We start from the raw sequence: 21,732 nt of genomic DNA on the forward strand, positions 1-21,732 counted from the left end.
AGACTTGTTAAAGTCTTGAGCAACATGAATTACAGCCTATTTAAAGTGTCACGTAGCTGTGACATTTATTGCAGATGCACAGTTTCTCTCTCAATGATTAAGCCTCATCTACCCATGGGCCTATCAGACATATCTCCTACCCAGTCACCCTTTCCAGTGGCTCTGTTTGCCCGTGAACCCTATAAACCTCCTTCTTCCCTGTTGGACCCATCTCCTGTAGCACTTTTCAAGCCCAAGGGTGAGATGATGCAGCTTTTTCCCTCTCCTGCCCTTTGCTCTTTTCCACAGGTCCCTGCAGACACTGAGGGACAGGCACCTTTTTTCCATTTAATGTAAAAAGTAATTTAGCTTTCTGCTGCCATAAATAGAAAAGCTAAGTAGCACTTGGCCATTTAGAAATTTAATAAAATCCAAAGGCTGTAATTAAACTTGCAAGATTCTGTTGCTGGCATTTGTGTGGTATTTGCCAAGCTGTGACCTCTTTTAACTTCAGCAGCTATAAATTCAAGGTGATTATAAACTGGTGAAAACTGGAGCTGTGCAGGTAACCAGAAGCATCTGTCTTCCCTGGCTGTACCCCTGCTAATCCCAGAACTGGCACAAAGTGTGTCTGGGTTGCACAGAGCTCTGCTGCTCTGTGTACTCAGATATTAAAAGCACCAAAGTGCCTTTTTAGGGTTAAATGGGATTTTTGAGTTTTTACTGGTCTTGTAACTTCCTCTTTGCATTGTTCTTTTTTTTTCCAATTTTTTTTTGATAGTGTGGGTTTACGAATTACTTTGACCTCATCAAGCCTTATTTCTTCAGATATTTTTCTTACAGTGACTGGTGTTAGCACATCACAAAACTATTTAGAGAGATAAATTAATGTCTCAGTCACCTTGTGCTTGATCACTATTGAATTTTCCTTTCCATAGGGAGACATTTCTGTTGGAAGTAGAAATCACCTCTTTCTATTGCTTCATAGAAGCACTAACTGACTTCCGTCAAGAAAATGGAACTAAACACAGAGCTGGTAACTTGTAAAGGGAACTGCCATTTCTTTGTGTTGTCAAATCCTAAAAGTCTTTACTAATTGATGGTAAATGTGTTTTATAGATGGAGCAATTGGTTAAGAATAAAAGCATTATTTTTTCTCTAAAACCTGTGTAATCCACAACTTAGCATCTCAGGTCTTTTCAGCACCTCAGCTTCAAGTCTTTTCCCTGTAAGAAAATAAATTATCATTAAAAGGATGTGTCAGTGCTAACTTGCACAAGCCATTGATGTGGAATATATGGATTGCTGCAGATATTTTGACTTCTAAGTCTTTTTATTTTCTTGGGAAAATGTTAACGCAAATGAGGACAACTGGGATTAAATTGTTAATATTTGTCTGCCTTTTCTGTGCATCTAGTCCTAATTCATTGTTATAACAGGTATATTCAGTCTGCTTAGTCATGGAGTTCAGGAGGAAATATAACAAATATTTCATTCACATTTCAGCCAAATTTTTTGTACCTTGAAGCACTTGTAAGGGAGGCAGAGCATCAGAAATGAAATGAATATGACAAGGTAGAATACAGCCTGAGATGAAATTTAGATTTAACTGGTTCTCCTGGGAATTTTGCAAGAGGAGGAAAAAAGGATTTGTCTATTTAGAGTCACTGTGTATAACCCTATATTTCATTCTGAGAACAAGATCTCTTTGAAGCTCCAGGAGCACTGGAAATCCAGACAGTTTGGCTTTTTGGAAATTTCAGCAAGGCTGTACAAAACACAGACTGAGAAACAGCTCATTAACAATTCAGTGTTGGTAATAATATGACTGATTGAAGAGACCATTAGATTTGGACATGCCTCATCTTTTAGAGAACAACCTGTTTTTAAAATTAATATAAGAACTGTTAGCAATTGCAGCAAAGCAAATAAAAATCCACGCTGGTTGTCTTCCCCACCAGCAGGGAGCTCTGAGTGATGCTCATGTCAGAGAGATCTGGGTCATTCTTAATGGAAGAGAGCAAAATGAAGAGCCAGTTTGGTCCAACAGATAAATTCTGGTGAGGGAAGTTCTGGTTTCAGTCCTAGTACTTCAGGGCCTTGAGGGGTAAAAAAGGAAAATAAATTTTAAGTTTTCTTTTCTTATGCCTTTATGGTTTTTGTTTTAATTTCAGCCTCTTCCAGGAAAGGGTTTTCTCTGCTGTGTTTATGAATGAACAGCAGAAGGGCAAGGAAACAGACTGAGAAAATGGAAGAAACACTTTGTCCATACAAACTGTAATAATAATAGATGTGAAAGGAAGTTTAATGTTATTTTTACATATTTAAACAGTTGGGTTTTGAATGTGTGGGTGGGCATTTGGAGGCAGTGCTGCTGGTTACTGTCATCAGGGTTTATTCAGTGTACTGTGAGTGTGGCTGCTGTTTGTCTGACAGAGAACCTTTAACATTGTATCCTGGTTTTGTAAAAATGGATATTATTGTACTTACAGCTTGAGTCTCTAAAACCAAAGCCCAGGAGGGCAGGCAGGAGCTCAGCAGGTTTTCCCTGGCTCACAGCTGGACCCCAGCTCTCCTCCAAGGCAGCATCTTGCCAATCTTTGATTATTTAAGACATCAACTCACAGCTAAAGTGTGCCCTTACTTTATTTTTGTTTTCGAAGTACAGTACCAGGGCAGTTCAAGTTGGTCATGTACCTGAAATGCTTTTAAATTCACACCTCCAAACCTTACTGGAGGGCAGATGGGTTCTGACTGGGCTGCCTGATTTTAGTCCCATGTGCCTGGTTGTGCTCCCAAAGTTCCCTGCACGTTTCAAGTGCTTTTTGCAACTAGATTTGTGTTTCAGGTTTGTGGGAATGTTGGTGTGTCCCTGACTGTGGGGTTACAGTGCTGCCCTTGTTTGCTGGGTGTGCACTGGGCATTCCTTGGGGACAGCTGGGTGGGCACAGAGGATCACATTTCAATGGGATGGCAGGACAGCAAGAGTTTCCTTAGGTAACTTAGTGGTTTTTCAAGTATTTTGTACCTCTGAGTTTGCAGATCAGCCTGAGAAAGGAGCTGCTGTATGAAATTTGCTTAAAATATACTTTCCTGTTGGTTGATAATTCTTGTGACAGTTCTGCATTTCTGTAATGTGTGGCTATTCACACACAAATATTGCATGTTTCCAGTAACTCAGCTCTTGTAAGAGCAGTAAGAGGAGTGAGATCTGTAATAACTCCTCAGGTAGAGTTTTATCTGTTCTTAGCAGGGATGAGATGTATTTAATCTCTTGGAAAAGTCAGTATTCCCAGTTTTATACTTCTTTCAGTGCTTGTTAATTAAGTTCAACATTTCATTTTGTGCATCAGGGATGTAAACTGGTTTCAGTGATGAAACTTGTATTCTTACATGGTTTGTGGCACGTCTCAAAGTGAAAGCAGAACCCTTCAGGCCTTCTATAACAGAGAACAGTCTGGAAATGTCACCATGGAGCAGGGGAAATTTATTTTACTAAACATCAATGTAATTGAGTTTTCCAAGATAAGTCCTCAGGGTAAGAAAACAAGTTAAGCTTGTGCTTCACTTCAGCTCCTCAGTTACTCATCAGATTTTACTGCTGCTTCCATTGCTGCCAAACATTAACTGTGATCATTTTCTTGGTCACTGGCCTCTCTGTCAATAAAACCTTGCATTACTTTTTTCAACATATTAACAAAAAATCTGGAGATTTTCTTCTTGTCCCCTCTTTCCCCCTCAGTCACTTAACAGTTTGTGCATTGGGCAAAAGAAGTCCTTTCCATTAGCTGTTATTTCTACAAATTTCATTTAGGTTCAGTAATTTTTTTTCTAGGCTTGTCTTTATGAGCAAAAATAGTAATTAAACTCTTCAGAGGAGTAGAAATGAGACCTTTCTGAATGAGGTGTGGCAAAAAGCTTGATTTGCTGCCTGGGCTAACTTCAGTGTCACTTGTTTTTGCAAAGAGAGGGCAATATATGAGAGAGAGATGTGGAAAAGCAGAGTTATCAGCTGTGTCTGACCTGCCATCCTCTTGTTTCAGTATTCCAAGAGCTGCTGTCCCTCTCTCTCCCCCCTGTAATTTAATACCTCACACCAGTGAACCACAGCTTGCTGCATACAATTAAATGATCTCCTGTGTATCCCAAACTGAATTATAGATGAATAATAGAACTCTTTGCTGTTTTGAGAATTCATGGGAATAACTACATGGTGCTTTCCATTCTGTTGATACCTGCTGAGGTTTTGACATCTGAGGTGAAGGAGGTCCTCTGTTAACCCCTAGAATCCCAGAATGGTTTGGATTGGGAGGGACCTGGAAGCTCCTCTCACTCCAACCCCTGCCACGGGGACTCCTTTCACTCCATCCATCTGTATTATTTCAATCTCTGTGAGATTCTTTAGGAACTAATGTCCTGCTTGGTTTTAGCCTCCAGCAATGAGCAGACCTGAGTAGAAATTCACCATGGAGGCAAAGTCCGTGGCCATCGGCGTGGAGGGGATGACCTGCAGCTCCTGTACCCAGAGCATTGAGCAGCACCTTGGGAAGATGAATGGCATCCACAGCATTAAAGTGAGTGACTCTAGCACTGCTTCTAGCTAAGGTTTGGATGAGAAGCCATGAGAAAATGTGCTCTGAGAGAGGAAAATAACATAGGGAGAGGTTATTCTGTATGTTTCTTGGCAGGCTGATGTTGGAGGTGCACTGATGTATTTCTGGTAAATAAGAGAAAAACAGGTGCTGGCTTCACTGCAGAGGGAGTTAAGTCATTGTTGCTCTTAATTGATTATCTGCTTTACAATTAACTTGCTATTGTGAGGCAGTGGGGAAAAAAAAGGCAAGAACAGGGTTTGTCCTAATCCAGGCTTTCTTTGCCTAACTTAAATTTTTTTTCTTAGCTCAGAGGAGATATACTAACAATGTTGCTTTCTTCTGTCATGGGCTAAATATTAGACTGTAGAATATTCCAGATCATCCTTGCAGAATACATAATTTTACAGTAGTTTTAATAATGGAAGTAACTGAAAAGCTGGTAGACTTCTATGAATTTTGTAACCCAGCCTGTGGTAGAAAGAACAGTTCTAACCACAGAAAATAGAGAAGTTTATTTATTTATTTAGTGCCTGTGTTCTGAAGGCATCCTCCTACATTCTGTAGCTGTTGATTTTTCTCCAAAGAAAATATCTTCCTGGTTTTATCAACCGTTAACATCTGTTTTATGGGGATATCTTAGGTGAACGCTTCCCAGAACTGGGTACAATTTTAATTTGGGGTGTGTGATCATTGTCTGGAGCTGGTTTTGCAAGACCCATTGCAGGGTACTTCCCCTGCAGAGCAGGTCCTGCTCAGCTCAGAGCAGTTCCCTGTGGCCTGAAATTGGTGTTTGTGTACAGAAATTTTGGTGAAAAGCAGCAATATTTACAAGACAGATAATTTTTCATCTTCCTTCAGCTGTAAAGGAGCTTTAATGTGAGTTTGTGCTGTGACAGCTCTGAACAGCCCCCCTGTGCATGGCCAGATAAATCACTGGGTGTCTGCAAGCATGAACCCACGTAAAGGCTAAAAGCAGCCTGTAAAATAGTACCCCCAAAATATCTGATTTCAGAATCTTCTCTTTCTCCTTATTCTAGCAAAAGATGTCATTTTGTCAGCCTTGTGTTTTCTCAGGTGATTTCTGAGAATACACAGGTGACTTTGGATAGGATAGGGAGATTTATACAAAGTGTATAAAGTGCATATGCAGCCCCAGTGCCCTTTACATAAGGAATGAAGTAGGTTTTTAAAAGGACTGTATTAAAGCTTTTGTGTTTAGGATTTTAGGTAAATACCTTATCCCAAAGCTGAATTCTATTTCAAAAGATACATTGCAAAACCTTAGTCTGAGCAGAGCAGGACTTTTAAGAAATTTTGAGGTCCTGTTTAGTAATTATCCTTTTTACAGCATCAGGGCTTCAGTCTAGGCAGATCAATTGATTCAGAAAATTCTCTGGGAATAGTAAAACAGGGATTTGTGTAGTGATTGTGAATTAGGTCAGCAAGGGACATGAATGTTAGATGACTAATACAGCTGCTTTTAGGTTATTCTGCAGTGAAACCCATAAATGTCCATGTTGCTAATTCTGCTAAGGCTCATTATTGGGACAGAAATGAGGAAAGGTGGTTCTTAAAATGATTTAACTGATATAATTTAATCATGACTGTTGTCTTTAGGTTGTACCTTTGCCCAGAGGAAAGATAGAATTGAATTAGTAATGTGTTGGGCTTCTGGCAGGCATTGCTTTTTCCTTTTGGAAACTGCAGTTATTGTGTTTGACATATCTGTTGGGAGCAAATTAAATTGAGGCTATGTGTACCATCAGATGGGAAAGGTTATTACCAAATGGGGATGTCTCTGGGTCACCAAAATGTACAAAGAGAGGAAAAACATCTTTAATGTTTGTCACATATCAGGTGTCTAAAGTGAGTTTTGGTGAAGTCTAATGCAGGTTTTTGGTCACAGCAAGTTACCAGCCTGTGCCTCCATTGCCTGGAAATGCTGGGCTCCTTTCACTGCCGCTTAAAGCTGTGGGTTTTTTCAGAGAGTGTTTTCTGCCATCCTTGTGGCCTGGGGGCAGTTACTCCTAACTGCATTAGAATTACTGCTAACTGATTGGAATTTCTTCTGTGGGCTGTTTTGCTCCAGGGCTTGAATTGGGTTAATCATCCTAATTGAAGTGAGTTTGGCTCTGGAAGTTTCATTAGGTGGTTGGTGCTGTCTGGTTGTTGCAAGTAGAAGTGGCCAGACAGACTCTGGATGCTGGGGCTGGGAGTGGGGCTGGGATCTGCTCTCTCCAGCCCTGTTGGTGCACACAGAGCAGGAGTCACTCAGTGTGCCTCTGCTCTCTGAGGTGAGTAGTGAAAGTTCTGCTGGAGGAGTGTTGCTAATCTTTGCAAGTCAAAGCAGTTTGCAGTGTGGTGCAGTGTCTCTCCCAGCTCTGGTGCAGTTTGCTCACCTGCTTTGTTTATCCCCTCGAGGTCTCTCTGGAGGACAAGAACGCTGTCATCATCTACGACTCCAAGCTGCAAACCCCAGTGACTCTGCAGGAAGCCATCTGTGACATGGGATTTGATGCTAGCCTGGCTGATTCAAGCCCACAACCTGTTTTACCTGACACAATTTTCCTCACCCTGCCTGTCCAGTCAGCCCTAACGCCCAGGCAGATCTGTGCCACGCTGCTGAGCCACAAAGGGATCGTGGATGTGAAAGTGTCCTCTGATCAAAGAACTGCAGTGGTGACTTTCATCCCTTCCATCACCAATGGCAGGCACATTACCCAGATGGTCCCAGGAGCAGATTTGAGCATCTCTGTGCCAGAGGTAACGCCTGGAACGTGGGAAGATTCCACCTGGCCCCAGGCCAGCAGCGCTGTGCTGCGCCTGAAAGTCGATGGCATGACCTGTCACTCCTGCACCAGCACCATCGAGGGGAAGCTTGGCAAACTGCAGGGAGTTCAGAAGATTAGAGGTAAAACCTTAGTGTGTCTTTATGGAAATTGAAGTTGGCAAATTGCAAGGAATTTAACAGATTAGAGGTACAGCTTTAGTGAGTTTTTATGTAAATTGAGGTTGGCCATGCTGTTTGTCCTCTGATGGTGTTGCAGGTTTTAGATGAGATAGCTGAGTGTGACAGTGACTCTTTGTGGGACTGGGTATTTAAATATGTTTTTAATGTGGACTAGAAATGAAGAAAGGAGCCCACATTGTGGGAAGGATCTGGCTGTTACATGGGTGATGGTGTTCAGTGGTTGTTTTGCATTTGGTAGGCAGCCTGGAGTAGTTGTGTTCCATAATTTTATTACCAGTTATAGAAATCTCTAATAACAGATGCCTTTGTAAAATTGTAATTAATAATAGTTCATGTTTTCTGTCCAATTAAAAATCTAAAAGGCAAGACCAGCTTACTGATATAGTTAGCTTTGGGATAAGTGTATTGCCATAGACCTCAAAACAAGGATAAATTCAGTAAGAAGTAGGGATGCCATTTGGGAAAATCCTGGGGAAAGAGGAAGAATTTGAGGAGGAGTTGAAAATTGTTGTAGTACTAGACCAAAACTGGTTAAAGAACTAAGTTGTTTGACCAATGAAATCAATGAAATCTCCTTTCTGTTGCAGTTACATTTCTGACCATTTAAAGTGTTGCTGGAAAGCTTTGACAAGATCCTGTGATGTGGTTATTATGCTTAGGGCTGTGACATACACTTATTTTATTGATTAATTTCCAGTGTCCCTGGACAATAAGGAAGCTGTTGTTGACTACCAGCCTCCTCTAATCACAGCAGAAGAAATAAAACAGCAAATTGAAGCAGCGGGTTTCACAGCAGCCTTCAAAAAGCAGCCTAGACCCCTGAAGCTCAGTGGGATTGACCTGGAGAGGCTGAGGAATGCTCAGCCCAAGAGCTCTGAGGCATCACAGAGAGAAAACTCCAGTGGGACTGGCACAAAGACAGTTGTGTTCAGAGTTGAGGGGATGCACTGCAATTCCTGTGTCCTCAACATCCAGAGCACCGTGTCGGCGCTGCCGGCGGTGACGAGCGTCGTGGTTTCTTTAGAGAACAAATCTGCTGCTATAAACTACAACCCAAGCTTAATTAGCATAGAGAAGCTGAGGAAAGCTGTGGAGAATGTGTCCCCTGAGAGGTTCAGAGTCAGCCTTCCTGAGGAGCATGAGAACCTGGCACTTTTCCCCACGCTGGCATCTCCACTGAAATCTCACCCTGCTTCCAAGGATCCCAGCCAGCCCCTCACTCAAGTTGTTGTGATCAATATTGAGGGCATGACTTGCAACTCCTGTGTGCAGTCCATTGAGGGAGTGCTGTCCCAGAAGGCAGGTGTGAAATCTGTTCATGTTTCTCTCTCAAATGGAACTGGAACTATAGATTATGACCCACTGCAAACAAGCCCAGAAGACTTGAGGTCCTCAATAGAGGATATGGGATTTGATGCATCTTTTCCAGGTAATGACATGTAAAACTTTTAAATTTACAAGGATTTACAATTTACAATTTGATACCGCCCAAGATGAAATTTAGCAGTTGGCATACACTTTGTGCTTGCCAAGGGAAGCTTGATATCTTCACTGCAGATGGGATCATTAAAGATAATGTGCACATCCTTTAATACATCAGGTTGATTCAAATGATTGAGGAGTCTGGCAATATAAATATGTCAGATAAATGCTATTTTATGTCAATAGCTGCAGAAGTGGTTGGGTGCTCACATTTAATCCTTTTCACCCTGTTCCTGCACAAACAGCATCCCCTGAATTGCTGTAAGGAGCCTGTAGTTCCAGAGCCCCTCTCTAAGGTTAAAAACATTGGTTTTGTTTATGAAACATGCATGTGCTTACAAGTTCAGCTTTGTGCTCCAGGTAAAGTCAGTGAAACTGTGTGTGAAACTAAGGTTGCAACACAAAGGTTTGGCTTCCAGCTACAGGAGAGGACAAAGGATGTGCAACAGAACAAAGATAATGAGGAAAGGCAAAAGGAAAATAGTAACACACCTGTAAGTTAATCAGTGGCCCACCACTGTCTTGTTTTCCTTTGCTGACTCTGAGCTACAGAGGGGTGGGTGGGTCAGACTGACAAGGTGTGTGCAGTCACAGTTTCCATTTCAGTCCCAGAGATCAGCAGTGTGTCCCAGCAGCTCATCCCTCCCTGCACTGGCTGCTCACACCGTCACAAACTGTGTCTCCTTTGCAGCAAAGGCAGAGCTCCCTGTGGCCAAAGCTCAGCCCTGCCCTGAAGCACAGCTGGACTCTCACAAGCCTGAGCCACCCTCCAAAGTGCCACCAGCCCACCTTGGCAGGCAGGAGAGCAAGACCATCTCCAAGTGCTACGTGCAGGTGACAGGAATGACGTGTGCCTCGTGCGTGGCCAACATCGAGAGGAATCTGAGAAGGGAGGATGGTGAGATGTCTGTCTGTCTGTCTGTCTGTCTGTCTGTCTGTCTGTCTGTCAGTGTGGTCTGTTACATTTCCAGGCATTTTTTTGGAGAATCCTTCTGGCTTTTGCAGTGTTTTTAAGAGGTGGGTTGTCAGGACAGGTGTTCCTCCTCACCTCTGGCCCATAGGCTGGGAGCAGGGACATCCTTGCTGCTTTATGGATGTGCTGCCCCGACTCTGCTGTTGCAAAAGCAGCAGCTCCAGAGAATATTTGGATCAAATAGGGGATCCTTTGGAAGGCAGAACGGCTCTTTCCTGCTGGAGGGAGGTTCCCAGGTGTGCAGCTGAAAGGCAGAAGCAGATGTGTGCTTTAGGGAGCAGTGAGAAGGGACAGTGTGAGTGGATTAAAGGGACACAGGTTAATTTTAGCTCTGCAAGTCAGGGCACTGGTGTCTATGATTATATTTGCGGGAACAAATGGCTCACGACTGTGATGTAACAGAGTCATTAATGCAGACTGTGTTTAATTATCATAATTAAGATGGATGGGTTTCAAGTCAGCCTGGATTTTAATTTTTTTCATCCTAGAAAATGGATGACACTAAATCCTCTCAGTGCCCAGTAGGATTGCACTGTTAGATCTGCCCTACAGGTTCTCCTTAAAAAAGGCTGCCAGAAATGGTGAAGGCAGATCAGAGAAGTATGTGGTTTAGACGAGCTTCTTTTAAGGAAAAATAGGTATTTTTTCATATGGCATGGACAGAATGTTTGTAATGAGACTGTTAAAGGCATGCTGCTCATGTGGAGTGGTGCTTTATCTGTCACACCTGCACTGAGGTGCTGGTGTAGCTTCCAAACACGAGGATGTTTCTCTTTATATACAACAAGGAAGCTTTCCCAATTTCAATCACTTGTGTCGTGCCCTCACGTTACAATAAATGCAGGATGTTTCCTAAGCCTGATCTGCCACTCACACACTTTGTTTCCTAGGAATCCACTCGATCCTTGTTGCCCTGATGGCAGGGAAGGCAGAAGTGAGGTACAACCCTGCTGTGATTCACCCTGCAGCCATTGCAGAGCTCATCCGGGAGCTGGGCTTTGGAGCCACCGTGATGGAAAACTGTGGGGAAGGAGACGGCATCCTGGAGCTTGTTGTAAGCTGATCATTAAACCCAAACACCTTCAGCTTTTATTGCTTTTATCTGTTGGATGTGCCTGTGTTAGTGCCCACTGCCTAGAGTGTAATAGTGTAATAGAGGTTCATTTATAAAAAGTTAAATATAATGGTACATCAGGTGTGTATCACAGATTTTATGTGTCCTGTAAACTGTGCTGGCTTACTACTACTACAACACTGAAAAGGCAGAGAAATATTCCTGTCTCTTTCTGTTTGCTCTTCCTGTTGCTAGATATTATGGGTTTTTTTACTTTTTGAAGCTGAGTGTAGCTCAGTGTCCCCCAGCTCTGAGACTGAGCATCCAACAGAGCTTTAGCAGAGCTTAATGACCTTGTCCCTGTGCTGTGCTTCCTCTAGAAGGGTTGGAGGGAACTCTGAGCAACATGATCCTGTGGGAGGCATCCCTGCCCATGGCAGGGGTTGGAGCTGGGTGGTCTTTAAGGTCCCTTCCAGCCCAAACTATTTTGTGATTCTACAGTGCTCACCCCCCAGATCAAAGCAATAAATAATGCAGCATAGTCACGAGCACTTTTCCTACTTGGCTGAGGTGCATTTGCCAGGTAACCTGTGCTTTGCCAACAGGAAGGAACTTTTATTTTCCAGGTGAGAGGGATGACCTGTGCCTCCTGTGTGCACAAGATAGAATCCACCCTCATGAAGACCAATGGTGTCTTGTACTGCTCTGTAGCTCTTGCAACCAACAAAGCCCACATCAAGTATGACCCTGAGGCCATTGGTCCTCGAGATGTCATACAAGTGATAAAGGTGAGTTTCATGTAGGCACCAAGTCTCCTAAAATATCCAGTGTCCTTGGAAGAGTTACACACCCCAGAAATAGAAGGAAAGGCTGTTGAAGCAAAAAAATTGATCTCTCTCCTTGCATCTTCTTTCTTCTTAGTGCAGGTTTCTGCAGCTAATTTGTGTTCTCCCTTAAAAATGCTCTGTTACAGCTTTGCCTAAGTTTTTAAAAATAAATACTGTGAAAGCCAGGTCATGGTAGACTTGAAGATACCAGCTATAGGGTGGTATAAAAATCAAGAACATTTATTTTAAAATAAAGTACTGTTGCAGGTGAGAGGTGGAATAAGTTTCTCAGCCTTCTCCTTCAGTTTGTCAGTTTCTGTGCTTAGGAACAACCATTTTGGAAAGCCACATTTTAGAATAGCATTTTGTTCCAGAAGGGTTAATTTCTACATCAGATGGCCTTTCTCTTCTTGAAAAGTAACTAAACAATAGTAACAGACAATAGGAACTGAACAATAAAAACACTTTATACCAGAAATGTTAATAAAGTTAATCAAAGGGAAGACTGGCACCATCAGTAATTTGGCAACAACTGAGCACAAAGTGCATTTTAGAACTGACTGTTCTTTTTTATTATTGTGCCTTTTTTTTTTCCTTAGGATTTAGGTTTTACTACTTCCTTAGTCAAAAAGGATAGATCTGCCAGTCATCTGGATCACAAACAGGAAATCAGGCAGTAAGTATTCCTGAACATACTAAGATTCCATAAACACCTTTGATTCTTCTTTGTTACTCATGATTTTTTTCTGTGACTGTGCAGACTTACTACTTAAAATATTCTCCAGCACTTGACTGCAATACAAGTGGTTTTTCCTTTTTTTTTTTTTTTTTTAAATCTGAGGTGGAAAAGGTCTTTTGTGGTGAGCCTGGTTTTCTGTATCCCTGTGATGGGGCTGATGATTTACATGATGGTGATGGACAGCCAGCTCTCGCATGCTCACGCACATCACAACATGAGCAGTGAGGAGATGGAGGCCCTGCACTCCTCCATGGTCCTGGAGTACCAGCTCCTACCAGGATTGTCTGTCATGAATTTCCTGTCATTTTTACTCTGTGTCCCTGTACAGGTGAGTGGGGTTGTGCCAACTCCTCCTTTTTTGAGCATAAGTGCTCAAATTGGAGGGTGATGAAGAGATTAAGTTTGAAAAGTGAATGCAATTGTGCTGATACAAAATGCTTTTGAAGTTCTTACATGGTTCTGCTGTTGCCAAAATAATGGGTGCTGGGGACTCCAGGGGCAGGGCAGGCTGTGGAGAGCTGTTGTGTGCTGGTTCCTGGCTTCTTTTTCTACCTCTGTCAAGGCTGGGATTGAAGGCACTCGAGATGGTATTTTGTGTTCAGACTCAGGTGTTTATTATTTCTTGTCTATGTTAGTCTCACAGCAGTGAGTTCTGCAGTTCTTCACTAACAAGGCACAAAAATGGCTAACAATCTTTTGTTACAAGGTGTTTTAAGGCTAAACTATCTAATTAAGAAATGACACCTAAATTATTTTCACTTTTGACCCAATAACTAAACATCTGAACTCTGTAATGTGGACTTTTCTGTCCAATTACAAAATCCCACCCAAACCTATGGAGAAGAAGGTGAAGAAGAAGGACCAGCCATTGTCCTAAAATCTCCACCTTGCCCCATATACATTGCTATATTCTAAAACCTTGAACTCTTAAGTTTTCCACCCTGTGATATTGCACACTTCTAATCAAACTACACACCCAGAATCTCAGTGTTGTCAATCAATTTTGGAAGCTTCTCCAAAGGTCTGTGCCCTTCAGCATAGAAAGTTGAAAATTCTCAGCATCCAGAACTCCAGCAGCTGTGCACCTGAGGCAGCTCCTGAATCCCACTGGGAGGGCACTGGGAATACCTGAGAGTGCTGTGGAAAGACCACAGACCTGTCTAGAGCTGGGATTTTGTTCATGGAGAGGGGCAAATGCCACAAATAAACTGGGAAAGCTGCTGTGCGCTGGAGCCGTGTGAAATGCCATTGCAGGTGTTCGGGGGGTGGCACTTCTACATCCAGGCCTCCCGAGCCCTGAGGCACAACACAGCCAACATGGACGTGCTGGTGGTGCTGGCAACATCCATTGCCTTCCTCTACTCCTTCATCATCCTCCTGGTGGCAATGGCTGAGAGGGCCAAAGTGAACCCCGTGACCTTCTTCGACACGCCGCCGATGCTGTTCGTGTTCATCTCGCTGGGCCGCTGGCTGGAGCACGTGGCAAAGGTGAGCAAAGAGGAGCCAGGGCACTGGGAACCACCTTAGAACCCTGGGAAAACAGCCCATGCACAAGCTTTGCTGGGTTCTTTTAACCTTCTGTGTTGTAAAAGCATCTTTAATAACTGAACTATTAAGTTGGACTGAATGTCAGACTGTTTGCAGAGAATGTGTTCTTGAAAGGGTAAATTGCAACGTACACAGTTGTCATTTACCCAGCTTTTTTTCAATAGTATAGTCAGAAAAATATGAAAATTATTATTCTAGGGTAAAACCTCAGAAGCACTGGCAAGACTAATTTCATTACAAGCTACTGAAGCTACTATTGTTACCTTGGGCCCTGATAACGTTCTTTTAAGGTATCTTGCTTTATCATTTGTTTTTTCTATTGTCCTTTTTTTGTTGTTAATATGCTTAATTCACAGACAAATTTTACTATTCTATAGAACTATGAAGCAAATAACTTCAGATTATGCTTAATTCACAGAAAAATTTTACTATTCTATAGAACTATGAAGCAAATAACTTCAGATTTGCTGGCAGATAAAAATATTAAAATGCAGAATTAACACTGCTCTGCTTTGGTTTATTGCTGATTTATTTTTTTTTTCTGTGATGAGACAGTTAGTGGATTTTCTTAACTGGAAAGTAAATAAAATTATGATAAAATAGGCCATTTCAAAGAGCACTATGACTTTCTTGTCATCATTTTTGTATGCACTAATGCCAGCCAGTGGGGTTGTGCTTTGTGTGTAGTGCCAGCTCCTTTGCTTGGGTCATTCCACTTCCAGTCCCTTAGAAAAGCTTTGCACCATTGCAGTGAGGAGCAGGTGGATGTGGAGCTGGTTCAGCGAGGGGACATTGTCAAAGTGGTCCCAGGAGGTAAATTCCCAGTGGATGGCCGTGTCATTGAAGGACACTCCATGGTGGATGAGTCTCTCATCACAGGTCAGCATTTGCTTTTTCCAAGTGTAAAACTTTTCCTTTAAACACATCTCCAGAGGGGAGGTTGAAGCTGATGTCCTCCCCCACGTTGGCAGTTGTCTAGAGGTGCCTTTTTCAGCAGTGCTGTGTCTTGCTGCCCTTTCCTCAGGTGAGGCCATGCCTGTGACCAAGAAGCCTGGCAACACAGTTATTGCAGGCTCCATCAACCAGAACGGGTCCCTTCTCATCTCAGCCACCCACGTGGGAGCTGACACCACTCTGTCCCAGATTGTTAAACTCGTGGAGGAGGCCCAGACCTCTAAGGTAGAGTATCACCCAATTTAACACTTGAGGTTTGCTGTCTCATGCAGGCACCAGCACACCAAATCACTGCAGGGGTGGCTGAGACTGCTTGGATTTGAGTTGCAGCTGCATAATGGAGTATCTTGCTGAATAAGGACTCTGATCCTGTCTACTGAGCCAAGTCTCATCCTCTTATTAAGTAAATCTGTAATTGCCAAGTGTGGCAAGCCAAGTGTGCTGCAAGCAGCAGCTGTGATTCTTCTCTTCTGTGCCTTCAGACACAAACATGATGGTGCTGAGTGATGTTTCTCCTTCCCAGGCTCCCATCCAGCAATTTGCAGACAAACTTAGTGGCTACTTCGTTCCTTTTATTGTGGCTGTCTCTGTGGTTACCCTTTTTGCCTGGATTATAATTGGGTTTGTGGATTTTGAAATAGTGGAAAAATACTTTCTGGTAAGTAAATCTCTTTAAACACCTTCTGAAATATTTAATAAACAGCCTTATAATTCTCTTAGTCTGCAGTGGTTCCCTTTCTGGATTACCCTTGCAGGCAGTTCTGACTATTACTGCTCTTACTACATTTTTTATATTATGTATGTTTTATATTGTATCATTCCTGCAGTTATACTTAAAGAGAATCCACAGTAATTAATCAACTCTTGTAGGTTAGGATTTAAAAAAAAAAGTTAATTAAAGGAAATATTTAACATCAAAAATTTCCCACCATCCCTCCTCTGTGGGAAAAAGAAGTCCCTCCTATCACAAGCTCAAATTATGCATGTAGCTCTGTGTAAATTCATCTTGGCAATCACTGGAATTCATCTTGGTTACAAATTCCAGAGGAGGGTCAGGATCCCAACTTGGACTTAAGTGTTGCTTAGGTCACAGGGTTTCTTGTTTCAAAACTTAGAATTTCTCCGTTTTCAGCAAAGCCATCTTCATATCTGCTTTTTGTTTTTCCTTCTTTCCTCCTTACTGTACGTATCTTTGATACAGTATCTTTTATTACTGTGCATCATTGAAGAGTTGTAGCATGTGGTATCTTGTTTAGGGGAATGTCCTATAAATAAACAGTTGAGAGGATTCACAGAATTCCCAGAATCACTGGGTTGGGAGAGACCTCCAAGATCATCGAGTCCAGCCCAGCCCCAACCCCTCACCCAAGCCCTGGCCCCCAGTGCCACATCCAGGCTTTGTTAAACACACCCAGGGATGGGGACTCCACCACCTCCCCGGGCAGAACATTCCAGAACTTTATCACCTTTCTGTAAAAAACTTTCTCCTGCTCTCCAGCCTGTATTTCCCTTGGTGCAGCTCAGGCTGTGTGCTCTGGTTCTGTCAGTGCCTGGAGAAAGAGCCCAGCCTAGCTGAGCACAGGCACCTTTCAGGAGCTGTGAGAGTGATGAGGGCAGCCCTGAGTCTCCTTTTCTCCAGGCTGAGCACCCCCAGCTCCAGTGGGTAGATGCAGCTGTCAGTGGGTAGATGCAGTATGTTGCAGTGTTGTGGGGGTCCCCAGGATGAGGTGAGACATGAGAATTTGACTCCAAGTTCTCAGAAGGCTGATTTATTGTTTTTTGATATTATATTAAAAGAAAAGGATACTCTAAAACTATACTAAAGAAAGAGAAAGGAGACATCAGAAGGCTAGAAAGGAATGAATAATAAAAACCTGTGACTGACCAGAGAGTCTGACACAGCTGGACTGGGATTGGCCATGAAGTTAAAACAATTCACATGGAGCCAATCCAAGATGCACCTGTTGGTAAGCAACCTCCAAACTGCATTCCAAGCAATCAGATAATTATTGTCTTCATTTCATTTCTCCTGAGGCTTCTCAGGAGAAAAATCCCGGCGAAGAGATTTTTCATAAAACTTAATGGTGACAAGTGAACACAAGTTGGTTAATTCATCATTAATTTATTCATTCATTTTAGGTTTTGCATACCTTGCTGAGTATTAATGCTCAGCAGATACATTAGCAGGTGTTTACAACCTCCAAGACAATGCATAGCCAAATGTGTTATTCCTTTTGTTTGATTTCTTCCTGACCCACTCCCCTCTGCACCCAGGGCTACAGCAAGAGCATTTCAGCAGCAGAGGTGATCATCTGCTTCGCCTTCCAGGCCTCCATCACGGTGCCTGGGGTGTGTAGCCAAATGTGTTGTTCTGTCACAGACATGTTTAATGAAAAATCCTTTCCTTAGGATTTTTCCTCCTGAGAAGCTGAGAGGCCTCAGGAACAAAATGTAAGCAATGATTGTTTGCTGTTGTGGAATGCAGCAGGTGGATCTGGGATTGGTCTCATGTGGTTGTTTCTAATTAATGGCCAATCACAGTCTGGCTGTCTCAGACTGTTTTGGGCAGTCCAAGCCTTTGTTATTCATTCCTTTTCTATTCTTAGTCAGCCTACTATTTTTTTAGTGTAGTTTTTAATATAATATATATCATAAAATAATAAATCAGCCTTCTGAACATGGAGTCAACTTTCTCATCTCTTCCCTCATCCTGGGACCTCTGCAATCACCGTCCCATAGTTCCTGTTGTTTGATTTCTTCCTGACCCTCTCCCCTCTGTGCCCAGGGCTACAACAAGAGCATTTCAGCAGCAGAGGTGATCATCCGCTTCGCCTTCCAGGCCTCCATCACGGTGCTGTGCATCGCCTGTCCCTGCTCGCTGGGCCTGGCCACCCCCACCGCCGTCATGGTGGGCACGGGCGTGGGCGCCCAGAACGGCATCCTCATCAAGGGAGGGGAGCCCCTGGAGATGGCACACAAGGTGAGCCCTTGCTTCTTCCAAGTGTAAAACTCTTCCTTTAAACAAATCTCCAGAGGGGTTGAGGCTGATGTTCTCCCCCACGTTAGCAGTTGTTCCAGAGGGGCCTTTTTCAGCAGTGCTGTGTCTGTTGCTGCCCAGCTCTTTGGAGATGATGATGGAATGTCCGGTGTTGTATTACACTAAATAGTTTATTTGGTTGTTATTTTGCACTGGGTTACTGGAGATTTGCACAGAGTGGGCTTTGTATTGCACTGAATAGTTTGTGTTCTATCACGTGGTGTCACTATAGGACATGAAACAATGTGAGCACACACACCGCTGCTCTCAAGGTGAAGAAGAGGGAAGTTTATTTTCTGACTCCAACATTTATAGTTTTCCAAAAGTGACAGTGGATTGGAGGGTGACAGTGCCACCTCTGCAACAACACTGGACAAACCAGCAGTCCATCAAATTTCTCCTCCTCCATAAAGGAATGCAAAACAATGAGTTATTTACACAAAGTGTGTGAGAAAGTTTGCTACAAGAATGTAAACATCAGAAGGCTTAGAAAATCTTAAAAAATCAGGATGACAATGTGGTTTCTTATTCTCCTCTCCTATCACATGGTTTCTCTCTCACCCACCCCTCTGCCCAATACCCCCTGGTGGTCTCTTCCCTGGTCAGTCCCTCCCCACTTGTATCCCATTGATTGTGGTCCTTCTCCTCCACCTCTCATTCCCCTGGGGTATAAAAGTCTCCTGCCCTGGCTCCACGGCCTCTTGTCCACCTTGGAAATAAATGTACCAGGAGTTTTCCACGTGGAGAAGAGCCCCTCTGGTCTTTTCTTTCGTCTGTCTAGGATGGTGTGGGCTGGGGTCCATAGCTGGCCAGAGTTAGACCCCAGGAGCCCATCCAGACACGGTCCTACAGTCCTGGTGGGTCCCTTCCAGCTCGGGGTGTCCCATGTCAAGGTTTGATTCAAGTGGGTGCTTTTCCAAGGAACCTGCACCTCCCTGCTCAGTTCATTGAGTGAAATCTTCCTGCTTTCCTGCAGGTGAAGGTGGTTGTGTTTGACAAAACAGGGACCATCACCCACGGCACTCCAGAGGTGATGCAGGTGAAGTTCCTGGCAGAGGGGAACCTCCTCCCTCGGCACAAACTGCTGGCCATCGTGGGGACAGCAGAGAGCAGCAGCGAGCACCCCCTGGGAGCAGCCATCACCAAGTACTGCAAGAAGGTGAGGGGCTCCCACTCACAGCCTGCTCTCCCTGTGCAAGGACCTCTCTGGCAGGACTTCCTCAATGCCACCAGACTGTTCATGCAGATTGAGTAGTTGCTGTGTTTAATTGGGAAAGCTGAAAATTGTGGAGCCGCATAAATCACGTCATATTAGAGGCTCCATTCAGACCTAGATTTTGATGATTTGCCTCCTCCTCTTTGTTCAACTGCACTTTAATTTTGTGGGGTTTATAATTGCATTGTGCTTTTATGTATTTAAAAACTTCATCAGTTTCCATCCTCTTTTTCTAGGAGCTGAACTCAGAAACCCTTGGGACATGTACAGATTTTCAGGTAGTTCCTGGCTGTGGCATTAGTTGCAAAGTCACCAATATTGAAGCATTGCTCTACAGGAAAAACAGAATGGTGGAAAAAAACAATGTTAAAAATGTGACACTTGTGAAAATTGAGGAGAATGCAGATGAATCAGTGCAGCCTGCTTTGATCATTGATGCTGAACTGCCAAGTAAGTTAATTCTGGGTTTGAGAATAAAATGGACAATTTTTGCTTCTGTGTCTTTAGGATCCTTAGGAATGAGGTAATTTATTTCCATCTTGCAGAACTGGGCTGACATCAAGGCACACATTAAATAGTTGCTCAATAGTTTATTTTGTGCTCACACATCACTCAGAACATTTAAGTTAAATACAATTTCAAGTTCCACGTTGAATGTGGGACTGGAAAATCAGACAGGAGTTGTTTGTCAGCTCTCTCTGGCTTTACTTTGCTTCATCCCAAGTTACCATTTGCTAGCAAAAATTATGTGTATTTGCATAACTGGCTCGTTTTCACTCAAGAACAGCTCACTGTTAGGTCTTTCAACTCCATTGGGCTGTTCATAGAAATCAGAAGCACTGAGAAGGTGACTTGGTCCTTTACTGTCCTTTGACCTGTGGTTTTTGGCTCTCTCACATGGGGTGGCTCCCCAGGACTGAAGAAATGTCGGTGTCTCTCCTGTGAAGGTCACATGAAGAGATGGAAGGGCAGAAAGTGTTGAGGAATTCTGTATTTCTCTTTGGATTCCAGTGCATACTGGGAGAGCCTGGCTGGGATGAGCTGCAGGGAAGCTCACTGCTTATCCACATTGTGTTTTCTTCCTTCAGCTACTGTCACCTCTCAGAAATACTCAGTTCTCATTGGGAACAGGGAATGGATGACCAGGAATGGCCTCGTGGTGAGAAATGAGGTGGACAAAGCCATGATGGAGCATGAGCGGAGGGGCCGCACGGCTGTCCTGGCAGCTGTGGATGGTGAGTTCAGGGCTGCTGCTGTGTTCAGTTTGATTGCCACTAAATATCACATGAAACATCACTTAAATAGAGATTAATAAGTAGTGATGTCATAGCAGCTAGAGCTGAAGCAGAGTAATGGGATGAAAAGAGATAATTAATCAGTTTTACAGCACTTTCTTATGGGAAAGGCTCTTCCCTCACTTAGCTGACAGGACAGTTGGGCATAATACATGTAGTGGAAAGACTTCAAAGGAAGCACAAGGGGAAAAAGGAGAGAAAAAAGGAATTTTTTCCTTTTTTGCTGCCTTAATACCTCTTATCATCCCACCCTTTACTGTCAGTATGAACTGGTTCTGGAACTGGACTTACTGGGGGAAGTTAGTCCAAGTTTTTCTAAATTGATAAAGATCTACGTTAAAAACACTTTCTTTCTGTTTTCAGGAGTGCTCTGTGGCTTGATAGCTATTGCAGATACTGTGAAGCCAGAGGCTGAGCTGGCAGTGTACACTTTGAAGAGCATGGGGTTAGAAGTCGTCCTCATGACCGGTGACAACAGCAAAACAGCGCGGTCCATCGCCTCCCAGGTGGGCTTGGTGGCCTGCGCCTGGTTTCTGCAGGAAGGGTGATGTGGCATGCTCATATTGCTGGTGGCTGCTCTGCTGTGAAAGATGGTAGATTTAAAACATTTGGAATCAAGATTGCAAGAAGTTTTTGGATGGAACTAACATCAGCTGTAAATTCAGAGCTGTTTTCATATTGTCAGCTGGGTTTGCTCTTTGCCTCATGAGTGATAAAATGGGTTTCACTCTTCCTGGCTGTGTTGTTCCAGGCAGGAGCTTTGACAGCTGCTGGAAAAGCTGTGTCCTCTCTCTCTCTCTCTCTGTTCAGGTTGGCATCACCAAAGTGTTTGCAGAGGTTCTCCCCTCACACAAAGTGGCCAAAGTGAAGCAGCTGCAGGACGAAGGGAAGCGCGTGGCCATGGTTGGCGATGGGATCAACGATTCCCCAGCCCTGGCCATGGCCAGCGTGGGGATTGCCATTGGCACGGGCACGGATGTGGCCATCGAGGCAGCTGATGTGGTTCTCATCAGGGTAAGAAATCAGAGCTGAAGGGAGCTGGAAGGAGGGGTCAGAAGGCCC

The 21,732-nt window shown here is 43.5% G+C and overlaps 1 protein-coding gene across 1 annotated transcript in view; it reads left to right on the forward strand.

Moving 5' to 3' along the window:
- ATP7A (ATPase copper transporting alpha) overlaps positions 1-21,732 on the forward strand; it is a 29,500-nt gene that overhangs the window by 1,657 nt on the left and 6,111 nt on the right. The window contains exons 2-20 of the mRNA XM_084213051.1: positions 4,410-4,553; positions 6,996-7,485; positions 8,243-8,974; positions 9,719-9,925; positions 10,891-11,054; positions 11,681-11,842; positions 12,481-12,557; positions 12,723-12,948; positions 13,875-14,108; positions 14,367-14,458; positions 14,920-15,047; positions 15,193-15,347; positions 15,646-15,780; positions 17,908-18,102; positions 19,136-19,318; positions 19,612-19,825; positions 20,464-20,610; positions 21,034-21,176; positions 21,481-21,684. Coding sequence (XP_084069177.1) covers positions 4,446-4,553; positions 6,996-7,485; positions 8,243-8,974; positions 9,719-9,925; positions 10,891-11,054; positions 11,681-11,842; positions 12,481-12,557; positions 12,723-12,948; positions 13,875-14,108; positions 14,367-14,458; positions 14,920-15,047; positions 15,193-15,347; positions 15,646-15,780; positions 17,908-18,102; positions 19,136-19,318; positions 19,612-19,825; positions 20,464-20,610; positions 21,034-21,176; positions 21,481-21,684 — 3,996 coding nt within the window. The 5' untranslated portion in view covers positions 4,410-4,445. The remainder of the gene's footprint in view (positions 1-4,409; positions 4,554-6,995; positions 7,486-8,242; positions 8,975-9,718; positions 9,926-10,890; positions 11,055-11,680; positions 11,843-12,480; positions 12,558-12,722; positions 12,949-13,874; positions 14,109-14,366; positions 14,459-14,919; positions 15,048-15,192; positions 15,348-15,645; positions 15,781-17,907; positions 18,103-19,135; positions 19,319-19,611; positions 19,826-20,463; positions 20,611-21,033; positions 21,177-21,480; positions 21,685-21,732) is intronic.

This window comes from Fringilla coelebs, assembly GCF_963513975.1.
Source record: "Fringilla coelebs genome assembly, chromosome: 11".
Taxonomy (NCBI): Eukaryota; Metazoa; Chordata; class Aves; order Passeriformes; family Fringillidae; genus Fringilla; species Fringilla coelebs.